The 15,317-nt window shown below is 32.5% G+C and overlaps 1 protein-coding gene across 3 annotated transcripts; it reads right to left on the reverse strand.

Moving 5' to 3' along the window:
* Positions 1–523: 523 nt before the first annotated feature.
* On the reverse strand, positions 524–15,145 carry LOC123715648 (probable cytochrome P450 4s3). Of its 3 annotated transcripts, none has more exons than XM_045670848.1 (11): positions 15,015–15,145; positions 13,449–13,651; positions 12,813–12,922; positions 11,549–11,642; positions 10,124–10,300; positions 9,489–9,558; positions 8,751–8,877; positions 6,074–6,268; positions 5,155–5,398; positions 3,949–4,116; positions 524–2,918 (listed from the first exon to the last, which is right to left on the reverse strand). In XM_045670848.1, exons 2-11 carry the CDS (start codon positions 13,603–13,605, stop codon positions 2,755–2,757), a joined length of 1,506 nt encoding a protein of 501 aa, XP_045526804.1. In that variant the 5' UTR covers positions 13,606–13,651; positions 15,015–15,145; the 3' UTR covers positions 524–2,754. The 3 variants fall into 3 exon arrangements, with proteins under 3 accessions (XP_045526804.1, XP_045526805.1, XP_045526806.1); XM_045670849.1 differs by having other exon boundaries at positions 14,884–15,015; XM_045670850.1 differs by lacking the exon at positions 13,449–13,651 and having other exon boundaries at positions 15,015–15,123.
* Positions 15,146–15,317: the final 172 nt, after the last annotated feature.

Consider the following 15,317-nt stretch of genomic DNA (forward strand, 5'->3'; position numbering starts at 1 on the left):
GGATCTGTTCTTAGTTTCATCCATACATTATGCCCCAGAAACCCTTTCGTCAGCCCATCACTTCCCACGTTTCATTTTCCTGGAGGTGGCGGGTAGCTTTGGCGGTAGAGCTATTACTGTACACTTTGCCTCCCCATTTCCTTTCAGCTGTAAGTCGCGTGTTAGCGCGTCGGTGATTTTAGTTTTGGCCGTGATGTAGTCAATTCATATTTTGTGAATCTTTTTATATATTATTTATTTTATATACTTATATTTATTTATTTATTAACACTACGTTACATTACAATATAAAAAGAAAGAAAAATTGAACATAATTAAATCAAAAGGAGGGCAACTGGCGGACTTATCGCTTTCGAGCGATCTCTTCCAGGCAACCACTGTGAGTACAGAAAACAAAAAGGTATTACATTACATAAGATAGGCAAGAAGTGCAAAAATACATGTTATACACAGTTATTAAGACAAAACTAAACAGGAATAACTAAACAAACAACTAAAAAAGGGATACATTAAAAATAAAAAGTGCACATGAATCACGATACTTTAATATCAGTCTCACGTCAATTAGTAGTTAGTAAGAAAGTTAGGGATACAATGTGGACAGGTAATGTTTGTACAGAAGAAATTTAAATTATTATTATAATAAAATAAAATTAGGTGAAAACAATCCAGTTGCGCTACAACCATATATGTAGACTAATGTAGACCTAGGCCTCGCCTAGGATCGCATCCGTTTCTCTGATTATTTTTGTTTCATACGTTTTTTATTATTGTGTGCCTGACACATGCTGGTTTCCTCACGACGTTATCTTTCACTCCAAAAGTCTATGGGATCGAACCTAGAGTGGCAACCACCACTACACCAACACTGCTCTTTACAATGTGATTATTATAGTAAAGGGTAGAAAAAATAGCCACCACTTATAATATATTTTTTTTACGGTTACATAATATATAAATAAGCATACGGGCATCTAACAATATATCACGAAGCCCAATGTGGCAAAGCGCACTGCCGCACGCACTACTTCCAATAAAAATGCGCGCACGCTGCCTACCTACGGAACGAACGAGGCGAGTTTTTGACCTTGCGTGCGAGTGTACGATACAATGATTTAGTTAAATTGTATTGATATTTATTTCAAACCCTTAACCCTCTTAACCTACATATATAATAATAATAATTAAAAATGTATAAATAGAAAATGATTCAGTTATTATATTAATATTTATTTACATACAGTACACACATATACAGTGTTACCAATATTCTTAACCTACATAGTAATAATAATAATAATTAAAAAATTATAAATAGAAAAATAAAACAAATTTAAAAAGTTAGGTTCCTGTAGCAGTGTTCCTTGTATTGCGAGACTTATTCGTTGAGCGAGGAAAGCTAAAAGAGTCTCAAAAGAGTCTCTACTCCAAAAGGAATCAAATCAAAGTTGGACCAAATTTTTGAGATTTTAAAATATGTGAAGTTATTTCATAATATATCTATGCTGAAATAAGGTCAAACATATGTCATAAATGAGTCACAATTTAACTCACACAAATACATAAAATATTTTCAACGAGAAATCCGCTTAGCTTTATAACTTTTCTCCTCATTACAAAAATATTGCAATGAAAGAGTTTATATCTTTTATTGAAATCGGTCCGAGAGTGGCCCAGTTGGTTGAAACTTTAATAATAGAAAGAGTTCGATGGCTAAAGTTGGCTTGGGTAACGACGTTTATTCGCGAACTTAGACCATCGCAAAATAAAATGATGTAAACACTAGTTACCGCACGCTTTTAATATCGAGTCGAAAAAAACAATATCTGTATATTTTTCATACACTTACAGCTGTCTTTGACCCAAAACGTTTCTAGGCCTAAATAATTTTAACTTACTCAATTTTTTATTATTATTTTATGTTGAAAAAGTATTTAGCTACCTCGAAGTTAATCAATTCTCAGATTTTGATAAAAAAAGAGCTTAAAGCAACGAAAAAATACATTTTTAAATTTGTACCTAAACTCGTATTTATATGTATTTACCATCTATAAAATAAAATGAAAAAATTATGCCCCTCCTAAAATCATCTGATTATCGCTATATTCTTTTGGTATATTTTGTAATTCTTGCTATGTAAACTCATTAATAACATATATTATAGTTGCTACATTTGTGCACGCCGTCCGCGACTTAAGGAAGCCACACGATGGTTTTTGCATGACTTATTTCTTCTCTTTTTTTACTATAATCTTCTTGGTGTCACAAATAAATGACTTTTGTTAATGGAGTAATAGAACAATTTTATATCTAGTACATACAACGTGAAGCCGCGCTAGGGGTTTCCGAAGCTCTCATCGTAGAGGTTTATTTTACGAACACACTACGGCGTAGCACTAAGCGACGCTCGTAGCATTTCAATGCTTTTGTGCTGTAGTACCAGGTGCATTGTTGTACCTTATTGTGCTATCTTGATAACCCTACTTCATACAATTTGATCTTATGCCTTTCAAATTAAACATGAAGAATTCAATTCATCGAGATGTATTGAAAATTCTTTGTAACCAATTCATGTTTGTATTCAAATGATAGCCAATCTCAGCTATTTTTAGTATAAAATAAATATTAATCTAATCTAATAAATATTAGTCTTAGTTAATTTTGGAGGTCCTGGTGGAAAGAAAAACTATGTCTCATATTCCACCACACTATTTTAAATTATGTTTATTATGTATACAACAATAAATAAATTAACTAATAAACACGTCTTTTTATATTAAGTTGTATACCATTTCTTGATTCCGTCATTAATCTATGTACAAATTGTGGCTCTGTACCGGGACCAGCCAGACCAAGCTCATACCGTCTTATAATATTGGATATTGAAGCTTTCATTGCAACCCATGCGTATCGAAAACCTGAAAAATACAAAGCTTAATTTAAAGTATGTAATGGGATTTAAAACGGATAGCAGGCCTCCATATGTCTTGTAACTAAAAATGGTGCCCTTAAATATTTATTTAACAGAAGTTAAATATTTAGTTTTACCGGAGTAGCAAAATTATTTTGTTAACTAGTATAAATCTCTTTTTAGAAAATCATTTATAATTAACAGTCCAATAAAATATATTTATTCTATCCGAAAAATTCCTACTGAATATAGAGCTGGGTCGCAAAATATATTTGCTGCAAAATATATTTGCTGCAAAATATAATATAATAACAATAATTATATGTTAAGGAATATTAAGGACCATGTCTGCCACCATGGTTGCGCTGCGTTGTCAAATGACACCCCCTTATAAATAATACTTTTCCTCAGATGTAATATATATAAATTTCCTGTCACGATGTTTGTCCGCGATGGACTCCTAAACGGTTAAGTAGAACCGATTTTAAATTAAATTGGCACACCGTGAGCAGTCTGGTCCAACTTAAGAGATAGGATAGCTTAGATCTTTAATTATAGTCGCAATTTTATTTTATTTCAAATTATTTGTCTATAATTAATTGACAGTACACAATTATCTGTTCACTCCAAAAGATTCTAACAGATGTCGATACTTTTCGACTGGATTGAGTAAGTAATCAATAGATGGCACTGCTACGGTAAACCGACAAACGTGTCATATAAGCTACAATTCAATATCATGATTACCACGTGTTATTGAGGCTAAAGTATAAATTAAATTTATTTTGTAGTAAACGAAATACCGTGAAATTCAATTATTTCTACTTTTTAAATTTTTGGTGTTAGCATACCACGTGTTACTTAGACCGAAGTGTAAATCAAATTCAAATTATAGTGACGATAATACAGTGAAATTATTCTTTCGTGTCACGGTATTAAGGCTAACTAAACCACATTAAGGAGAAACGAGGTTCGTGGGGGCAGCTAGTATATATATATATATATATATATATATAAATATAAATCATTTTACATACCTATACAATTACGAGGACCTGAGCTAAACGGAACAAATGCGTAATTATGCATCGGTAAGAAGAACCTGTCGGGATTATATTCTTCAGGTTCTGTAAACAACTTCGGATCTTGGTACATCCCTTTGTAAAAAACAACTACCGTCGTATTAGCTGGTACCACTCGTCCATCTGAAAGCAATAATTGCAACTTGTCTAGTTTTTCGAGTGCGAACATATTTCAGATTTTTTTTTATGTAATAGCAGGCAAACGGGCAAGAGGCTCACCTGATGTGAAGCGATACCGCCGCCCATGGATACTCACAATGCCAGATGGCTCGCAAGTGCGTTGTCGCAAATTTAAAAAGAGAAGAAAAAGAAAAAAAAACAGATTCCAAATATCAGGGGATATCATACATTCTTTCATTCTTCTTATTAAGTGTGCGTTGCAGTTCCAATAATGGTTATGTTTTTTTTATTTAATATTGTGGAAAAAGGTAGATGGCATATCGAACATCTCTCTAACAGCCGTGGCTAAGCTGATATTTAGTTTATACGTGGTTAAAATTAGAATATACTATTCTCATTTTAATACAACAACCGTGTATTTTGTATGAGAATAGTAGGCGAGAAATTTGATACTGTTTCGAATGCCAATTACTACAAACTTTGCCAAATTTGTATACACAGTAACTCATACAATATACAGGAATGGAGCTAGATTCACTTTACATCTTAAATCTCATATAACATTCAATAGCTTTGATTACTAATATAATGGTACACAGGTTTAGGATAATCACGTTTCGAGAATTGGCGCGAACTATCCCGTACGCCAAAATCGGTGACTTATTACAATACTGGAATCATTATTCTCGTCGTTTCAACCCTAATACTAGACGGCCAAAGCTTAGTTATTTTATAAAAGCTGAAAGTTTATCTGGTGTGGTAACAAAGGTAAGAACAACCAGCGACCAGCGACCAGAGTTTTGAATGTGGTACCTGAAATTCTTTAGCTTCTATAAAACAACGAAAGTCTGGCCGTCTTGGGCTCTTGCTCTATAAATCATACATATATTTTAAACTCGTATTTAAAACCGAGAACATTAATATAAAGATAGATAGCCAGCAAATTCTTAAATGAGATTTAAGTATTCATTAATCGACTTCAATTGTAAACCGTGGAAGTGAAATCGTTTATTGTAAAATGGCGTTCACAGTATAAATTACCTTTTAACTGTATATCATTCTTAAGATGTCTTGATATTTTGGTTATTGTTGGCACAACACGTATACTCTCCTTAATAACAGCTTCTAGATATTTCATCTCGATCAGCTCCTTATGGTTTGGTTTCTTTAACATGTCCTTATTAAAAATTAATTTTTGTTCATCTAACACCCTGTTTTGTACTTCAGGAAACTTTGCAATGCAGTACAGAGCGTGGGACAACACTATTCCTGTCGTATGATGACCCTAAAGAAAATAAAATCATAGAAACTCTTGAATCTATGGTAAACTAGCTGTCATTTATGACATTTGAAAAATCTTGACAGATAATATTTATCTGTGTCTTATTAGTTACAGTTCCAAATTATATATGTTTGTTAGAGTGAAAGAGGAATTTTCAAAAATAATTCCCCAGTGGATAGTACATACCAATGTTTAACGTCTCTGTGGTTTTGGATTTGATTAGATTAATCAGTCAGGACAATACATAAAGAAGAAAACCATAGACTATGTTAACATATTATCTGACTTTGATGTATCCTTATAGTTGTAGGGTGACATAGGTAATATATTAGAATAATTATATTAGAAAGCGTAATATTTATCTTTAATAAAATTAAATAAATCAGTAGCGGTGCAAATTTTTTAGGTTTTGTGTATCTGTTTCATGATCTTATGACAATCTAATAGGCAAATAGGTGATCAACCTCCTGGGCACACACGCTGTCCACATTTTGTGTCTAAGCCAATTTTCTTACGATGTTTTCCTTCAGTATTCGATTGAATGTTAAATGTACACATTGAAAGAAAATTCATTGGTGCCAAGCTCGAACCTACGACCTCAGGGATGAGACTCGCACGCGGATGCCACCGGGTCTAATTTTATCTTTAATAGCTCATCTAATTCAAATTAATACTTACTGTCCAACAAAAAAGTTTGACTTCTTCATAAATCATATTTTCAGTGAGTGCAACACCGCAATGCAGTTTGCTCAAAATTAATCTATCCAATAAACAATCATTTTCTATTAAGACATCGAGTTCCATGTCAGGGTTTTTATTGTTTTCTGCATATTCAATTAGTTTGTGTATTTTTCTTCTTCTTTGTGCAATAACCTAAAAGATTGTTTGACACTGTTTTATTAGACTCTTGAATTGTTTGTGAGTAAAATGTTAACTTATAATTATTTTACACAATTTTAAATTTTTCCGACGTTTCGCGTGCTTTACACCGTGACCACGCACGCTGTAAAATAGTTTTAATCCAGTTAAAAATTGTTTTCTTTCAAAGTGTAAAAGCTATGTTAACCAAAGACATATGATTCTAAAATATCTAGTTAATCGTCGATTAACTTAAAAATACTTGTTATAACAATTGTTTGCTTCGTTGATCATCTAATAGATAAACTACTTTAATCACATCATAAAAAAACCAAATATGATCAGATATACATAAATTAAAAATGAACCAGAGTCTTCTATGACATGCACCATGAACTTGCACGTGAACTTTTCCTACACGTAAAGGAAACTGCTTACACGCCCTAGGAAATTTAAGCCACCCAACTACAGTTCGCCCTTCAACCAGTTAAGTGTCAGATCACCTCTGCGCCATTCTAGGAATAACACCATCCCCAAAGTAGCACAACAGCCTGAAGCTGTTAGAAAAGAGATCCGAACTATTCTCAACATGCAACACCTTCATATAATACACAAAAGATGAGCAGGAAATACGTGCTACTATCAACAAGGTTAAGGGCATCCCAGCTGGAGGTTGGGACCATATAGGAAGCCATTTGATAATCAGACTAAATATCATCCTTGCGGATCTCGAGCAGCACCGTTCCTGCAGCTTGGAAACTAGCCAATGTAACCCCAAACTGCAAGTCAGGAAAGAAAATGGAAATTTCAAATTACATAGAAATATTCCTTCTTCAAGTCATAGCCAAGATTCTAGAAGGAATAGTGAACAAGGCTGCTGTCATTTTTAGAAAAGCGATCGCTCTTTTCCTACAACCAATTCTGGTTCAGAAAACAAAGATGAACAGAAGACGCTGTCACTAATCTTATTGAGTTATAAGTGAGAAATTTGATATGAGGCGGGTATAGATCGGCAAAAGCCTCACACACGTTCTCCCACTATATCTTGCCTCGAAGAATGTAACTGTTAGAAGTGAGAGGGGTAGCTGTCCAATCATACCTTAAGGATAGGCAGCAGCGCCTTAGGGGATATACAAGTCTAAGTGCGGAAACTGAGTCCACAAACATACATACAGCAAACAAATCACCAGAAATACGTTACATTTGGGGAGCGCACTCGCACCGACCTTCTTTTAATAAAACAAACTGATAAAATAAACGACCTGTGCAGTCTGGACTACTGGACAACGGAAACCTTTACTTAGTCACCGCCGATACATATATTTCATGCTAGCTCTTGGGAACAGGTTTCTTAGCTCAGGGTCTTAGCAGAGAAAGGTAATAATTGCGTTTCAAAACAATCTGCTTAGTCTAAATATCAGCGAAACCAAATTCACGTGTTTTAGCATAACAGATTGCTCCTGCCCTATGACAACAAGTCATTAAATCCCATGCATGCTAATGTCCAGTTCTCGAATACCCGAAAAGTACTAAATATGTAGGAGCAATAATAGATCGACGCCTCACTTGAGAAAAGCACATTGATGCAGTCTTATAGGATCAGAAAACTAATGTATATCTTTAATAGACTGTAACGAGTAGCAGGCAAAGTTATTATAATAATTTATTTAGCACTTCATCAGTCCATTCTAACATAATGTCTACCTGCATGGAGAGGAACGGTTGATGCTGGTTGAGGTAGAACGTGAATAAAGAGCAATTCTACCTCAAGCTCAAGTTACCTATCGTAGATACCCCACTTGACTGTGGGGGACAACAACTAGAAACAAAAACCTATTCTGTACGAAAGTTTTACATCTTAGCGATCTATTTAAGATATCACCAAATCTATATACTAACAAATCCGGACACATCTCAGCACAGACGTTTTGTATTCCCGACGCCAAAACGAAGTACCAACGCTTCTTTGATAATCTATCCCAATACAAACTTGCAAACCACATAAAAATTACGAGTCCTAATATCCTTACGTATCTTGGCTTTGAGGTTCCAATAACTAACACACAGTACGCGATCGTAACAACTCTCAGCTACACTTCAAATACATGCGCATACACACCCATTCACACGCTCACGCATTCACGCATACTTTATGTCTTATAAAACTTGTTTGATTAGTTGTAACACTTAAACTACTTTTTCTCAAAAAACTGTTTAAAACATGGAATAAGTGATGGAATAAAACAACATAGGGACTCTCTAGTGTGGGGACTAGCCATAGATCAATTTTGTAACAACCTATTTGTCGTAAATAAAGTTTTTATTATTTATAATTTTAATAATTATACACGTCGTGCTAAGAAAATTAATTCAATTGATCCGTTTGTGGACCAAAAAGGTTTACAAATTTCAAATTCTTGTTAACACATTAAAAAGGTTTATGTCGGAGCTTAGTACAGCTGAGACATGGAGGATTTTAATTTATTTGGACACATACCTCATTAGTCGTATCATCGAGAAGTTTAGAGACACGCTGCGTTTCCTTATACAATTTTGTTAACGACACAAAACGTGGAATACTTCTCCAATAAGAAAAGTAATTTTCCGTTACTATTTTCATTGCTCTGAAAAAATTTATCATTTTTATAAGTACTAAAATTTCATAATTTTATAGCTGGTTTTATTTTGCATGTCAAAACACAATTAATCATACAAAGTAATATGCTTTAATTTCTTCTTGCCAATACAGTAATAAGCATCTATGACTAACGATAAGTTACAACAAAAATTAGTCTGTGAATGACAATGACTGTGATGTATTATGTAAACTCTAGTAAAGTTTTATTATGTTTTTTTCAATTAAAATAAAGAAGTTCCCTGAAGTATATGCCTGTGGTTACCTTGTGTGATCCTTACTAATTTGGTGCTGCGTACCTGTGCAACTGCGACTCCCTGACTCAATATAGCTGAAAAGCTACTTATTATAGCTTCCACAAATATCTGAGGCACAACAGAAGCAAAGTAACCCAAAGCCCGGATAATTATTGGTGAAAATTTCGTCATATATTCATTTTTCCCAACTTCGATCTATGAACCGATTTTAAAAATTCTTCACGAGAGACCTACATTATTCCTACATGACATAGGTTATATTCTAATTATATTGAGAGCAATATTGCATCGTTATATATTTAGATCGCTAAGCAAAATGCAAATTTAAAATTTAATTACATACGCGTCGCCTGCTTCGAAGAATGGATGGTCTATACTGTCTAGGAAATTCATATCAACGCCCATCAGGGAAGCTGTAAAGAGCAAAAAATTTATAACTTTTACTGATGTAATTTAACATGTCTGAAGAATTCTAAGCAATGGAAGGTCCTGGATTTTTTAGATAAGTGTTGCGGATAGGTAAGACCAGAAAGAGAGAAAAAATAAATGACCCATGCGGAAATGACTGCCTTCCGGAAATGATGTAATCCCATTTCAGGGTTTCCCATTGTCCGTTCTACAGCATTGCTTTAAGAACTGGCAAATGAAATATAATCTTTTAATTCTAATGTTAATAAATATACAGTATGATGGAATATATATTTTCACCATTGTTACAATTTTGTAGTTATTTTAACGCGGAATTAAGAGGTCTGAACTTTCCAATCAAAAAATACTTAACGGATATTGTACGGTTTAACCAATAGATAGTATAATGTTTGAGGAAAGTTTAGGAGTATATATTAAAGAACTCACAAGCATAAAATATCTTGACAAAATACACGAAATCGTCAGAACAACTGCGAGTGGAAATTGTTAATAATATGTTTTTTTTTATTCCTCATTAGAAAGAACTTTGACACAACCCTATGCACTTACAACACACTATATCCAACATAAATGGTTTAAGGTATTTGTATGCGTCAACCCTGTTTTGGTTATCCCAAAGTTCAAATAATCGGTCGCAGTGCTTATTGACGGCCTCGATTCTCTTCTCTAATGTCTTGAAGTGGAAACTTGGTGTCATCAATTTGCGTACCAACCTCCATCGTTCACCTTGAAATTTAAAAAAAGAATGTTTTCTAGTGTTTATATAAAATACAGGAGGCTATGACGGTATAAAAATGTTATTAGGTAGGTATGTATAAAACGTATAATATTTAATATTATTTTAATTAGTTGGTATAATATTTTTATACTACAGGCACATGACACAAAACCGTGCTAGTAAATAATGTTTTCGGAGACTTTTGATTGATATCTCATCAAACAATAGTTTGATGTCATGTGAAACATGGTGTGATGGTTGCAGGTGCTTACAAACGTTGTGTAATACAAAAGAAAGGTTTGCGATTAAAAAGAGTGGCGGAGAGTTTATTGCCAGTTCTTCTCTTCCGTTCTACGCCCTTAATTAGAGATCTAGCAGTAAATCTAAAATTAGAAGCATTTAATGTATATTTCTTTTTTATATAAGTGTACATTTTGTTGACTTTAATTGACGCAATACTTGATTTTTTGTGCGTGTTTACTGGCATGGTGCGTTTTAGGAACTGGTGCGACGCCATCATGCAAAGAGAAGCGTTTTGGCGACTGCTTGAAATTATAATTTTTAAAGCTAATCCACAAGTAAAAGAAACGTAATTGTTCAGGTTCCGAAGATACAAATAATCGGAAATGGTTTCTTAGTTTATAAGCAAAACAAACTAATTTACGATTTCAATTACTTGCCAACATCATTAAGATTACCTCAAGAAATGCATGTTTTAGTGTTTACTAATGACATTATTGGATTGAATTTGATAGTATTGGAGGCTGTATAATTCCAAGATCTTAAGAGTACGTAGTTTACAAATTTTCCGGAAATTAAAAGTATAGAGACAGTCCTTTGATTTGCATTAGATACATTCCAAGGACCATTTTATCAAAATCAGTTCAGAAGTTTTTAAGATATGAGTATTCCTCGAGGGGGAAAGTAAATTATTTCCTTAATTTTTTTCCTTTTCTGTAGACCGGTTCAAGTAGGCTTAACTTTATAAATTATTTTTATGTTTAAAACTAAGTTATGTTTATAAATAAACAGCATTGTTCTTTTATTTAGCGAATCTGAATCCAATTTAAGTTAAATTCGTATAAAAATGAGTTTATTGCCAGTTCGTCTTTCTTCCCCTTGATTTGGAACTGGCAGTAAATGTACAATTAGAAGCATTTAGCATTCAATATGTATTTCCTTTTGCGTTTATAAGTGTGCATTGTGTAACGTTAATGAATAAATGATTTTGATTTGATTTGATCATTTTCAATAACCTTCAGCAGTTGAGAGGGAGTTTCCAAAAAGGGGTTTCATTCCTGTGTTCCTCTCAACTTGTTTACATAGCTCAGTTGGATGATTCAGGATTGTCTAGAAAAATAATTGTATTTAGTTAACAGTTTCATCATTATTGGAATCAATGTTTCATTTCGTTTCCGCTAAGTCTTAATTGCCCAAAAAACATTAACGATTCTAGTCGGAAATATCGCTAAGAAAACATTGCTACGCTGACTTCTAGGGTTAGAATAACACGTCTAGAATCTAGACCCATCAATCAGTACTATAACAATGGTTATATGTTGAATTTACTGCTGGAAACTCCTGTGAAAACTGTGCCAGACTTAGATACTACAGCAAATTTAGTATTCATAGCTTATATTAATTCAATTGCAATTTAATAAACCAAAATGAAGTGCTCGGTTCCTTAGATCAGGTCAAACATGAAGTGATCGTTAATGTTATTTAGTTCATTTATTTTTCTACGCTTGCGGCTTTTAACCAAATGGACCGAATTCATGAAACAAGACATATAATAATAATTTATTTTATAATATGATACATTAATATTATGGTGGTATAAATGTCGCAGTGTAGTAGTTAAATCAGAGAGTAAAAATCGATGTTCAATCAAGTCGCTAAAGTTCCGTCAGACAAGTGAGTGCACAAAACGTTTAACGAGGTTCCTAAACGTTCCTAGGCTGTTGTCTTGTTAGGCTAACCTAACCATTTACAATAAAGCAAAACACGGAATTTCCAAGATCTCAGTTCTTCACGATCACAAAGAATTAACAATAACACATGAAATAATCATGGCGGAGTCTAGTTTTGGCTTTCGGTCAGACAGATAGTTAAAAATTTTCGACTATCTCGCGAGTTGATTGAATATCGGCATTTAATTAACTGCCTAGAGATTCAATAAACTCTCTAATTTAACTACTTTACTGCGACATAAATATTCTGCCACACTGCCACCAATAACGTGCATATTCGTTTTACATAATTGAAAAGTACAACTTTAGTAGTTACATCAAAATCAATTCTTGTATTCTTTTATCACTACATCATTATATCATAACAAATTAATATTAATTATAATATTTCACTCAAATAAGCATTAATATAAGATGTTTTCTGTAGATATTAGGTCGATTTTTAAAAACTTTAATAAAATCTTTATATTTTTGGTAAATTATTATAAACCTTGATACACCATACAAAACATACATATCCTTATATTTTTTGATTATTATATAAACTTACCGCGACGTCATCGGGATTGGTCACCAGCAACCACTCCTCACTGCCGACCGTCATGCGAAAATTTTTCATTCCATATTTTTTCCATAGATTGAAAATCTTATCAGTACATTCTGTAACCAGATCAGTAAACATTGCAATATATATTATATTTCAAATACCTATAACCAAAGCGAAACAGAATAATTTAATAGAAAATAAAAGCGACAAATTTTCGTGACCACGACCACACATCTTAAGATCTTTTCATGCTCACTAATAATTCCTCTAAATTGTAAAAAAGTCTTTATTGAGATAATTTTAGTCAATTATTTTTTGGTTTCTTTATATGCAAGGCTTCGCAGTCACGGCTTTCAGACGTTAATTTAAATTAAGAATTACAAAATTACAAATTTAACCTACACAAGTACAGCAAGTTAGTCGTAAAATATTTAACTTTAAACTAACATACCATATGAAATATAACAAAAACAAATTAAATTTTTAATTATATCCAAGTAATTTCTACAAATAAACAAAAAAATACTTAACATAAATAAATAAAAACACATAATATTTAAAGCGCTACAAATACTCCATTATATCAAAATATTAATTTAATAGCTGAACATTTATAATATAAAAATAAAGTTATATTACTTTCTGAATCAAATCCCAATTGTAAGCCATTTCCGATGATGGGTAACGGATAAGTTCCGGGATATTCCCTTAACATTTTCCAATTACGTGTGCATCGTTGCAGGACGCAATAAACACATAATAAAATCGCCCCAATCACCACGAGCAAGTAGAACATTTCAGATCGTCTTCTTCGCGTGCAACTGAGTAAATACTACTGATATCTACGACAAAGCCTTCACTTTTAACATTTATTATAGTTTTCAATTGGTTTTTATATGCCTTAGGGTAAGATTCACACCGACCACTGTTTAGCACCAAGGTCAAAAATCTTTAACTTCACTATATTACATGATATTACGAACCCCGATGGAAATAAGTTCGTCTAGTATAGAAAGTAGTACAAAGCGTAAAATATTTACTTTTAACATTAAATAAAACAAATTAGCACATATTAGGATATTTATAAGAGGAACCTCAAACAATTAAACTAGAAAATTACAAAACCTAAATTTATTAAACTAAATCTTATAATTAACTTAACTAAATAAATGTGGACACCAGGAGGATTTTGGTTTATCCTACCAAACCGTTTATGTGGTAACGTTTACCACATAAACAAATTTGTTAATTTATCATTCAATAATTGATCAACTAAGGTGAGGGCGTCTCCCAAAGCTTAAAAGAAAGAAAACATTTCAATTAGCTTCACAACAAAATAAAATCAAATGTTAAAATAATAATTAGAAAAAACAGTTACTTCCGAAATGATTCAAAATTATACATCACACCAAAGACAATTTATGTCTTTAAAGTGTCGAAAACACGGCAAACACTGCCCGTGCCTCTCGTTTTCTCCCTACCCTCATCCTATTATACATAATTCTACAAAGAGGAAATAATCTTATTAAAATAAAATATATTTATTATGGAACATATGATACAAGTATCACTTATTTCACGTCATTAAATAAAAATCCTTACTCAGCAAAGAAGACAGTGTTTGTAGGCCGAGAGAAAAAGCCGGTGTAAAAATCCTCTTGGTACTCTTTTATAATAGGAAATCATTATTAACCATATTTACTCACCTATATACGAAGTCTTTTGCATCGATTAACAACTAGACGAACAATTTTGCTTATAACTTCTTCGAATATAAAACAGAATATGTATAAATTTAAAAAGCTAAAATAGTGTATCAGTTCATAATTAAAAAAATGCATATAGTGTATATAGATATACAAAAATAATGAAGTTAGAAAAAATCTCACAGAGAAAATTTCTCACTAGACGAACTATTTTGAATCTGGGCTCGTAATAAATAATGTCTAATTCATTCCCTTAAGCAAGCTTGCTTGTTGTCCTACGCCGCGTACGAATTGTCCAAAATTTATCAGATGTATGCAAATAGACGGTAATCTACCTTCAAACGTTAGAAAACGATAAAGGTACTTACATTTATTTAATTATTTTTCAAAACTGTATGAAATCGCCTTTCTACGCCATATATATATATATCGTTGATTTTAGTATCTAAGGGTATATTCAGAGTAAAGCATTTTTGTTATTAGAACGAATTTTTTTTACCTGATTTTAATAGATAACGATTACACTTTCAATGCGAGAGACGTCAATTGAGATGCTTGCGAATTCCTTGTCGACTTTTTAAGAATTATTACGCTCTTTATAGTAGAACGAATTGCAAATTTAGATTAGCTACTGTAACGGTGAAATATTTTAAATTTAAAAATATATTTCTATAATAAATAATATATATTTTCAATAAACATTTGAATATTATCAGCAACTGCAATAAGGAAATAAATTCAAGTTCAAAAATATTGTTAACAATGTTGAAAATTGCATAATAAGTATTTCTTAGCCAACCTG

The sequence above is a fragment of the Pieris brassicae genome, chromosome 10 (assembly GCF_905147105.1).
Source record: "Pieris brassicae chromosome 10, ilPieBrab1.1, whole genome shotgun sequence".
In the NCBI taxonomy this organism is placed as follows: domain Eukaryota; kingdom Metazoa; phylum Arthropoda; class Insecta; order Lepidoptera; family Pieridae; genus Pieris; species Pieris brassicae.

Coding starts and splice junctions, on each gene's coding strand:
- LOC123715648 (XM_045670848.1), bottom strand. CDS start 13,605: ATGTTCTACTTGCTCGTGGTGATTGGGGCGATTTTATTATGTGTTTAT. Junction 8,878..9,488: donor TTCTTCGAAGCAGGCGACGC/GTATGTAATTAA, acceptor AAATTTTTTCAG/AGCAATGAAAATAGTAACGG. Junction 2,919..3,948: donor AGGTCCTCGTAATTGTATAG/GTATGTAAAATG, acceptor TGTATTTTTCAG/GTTTTCGATACGCATGGGTT.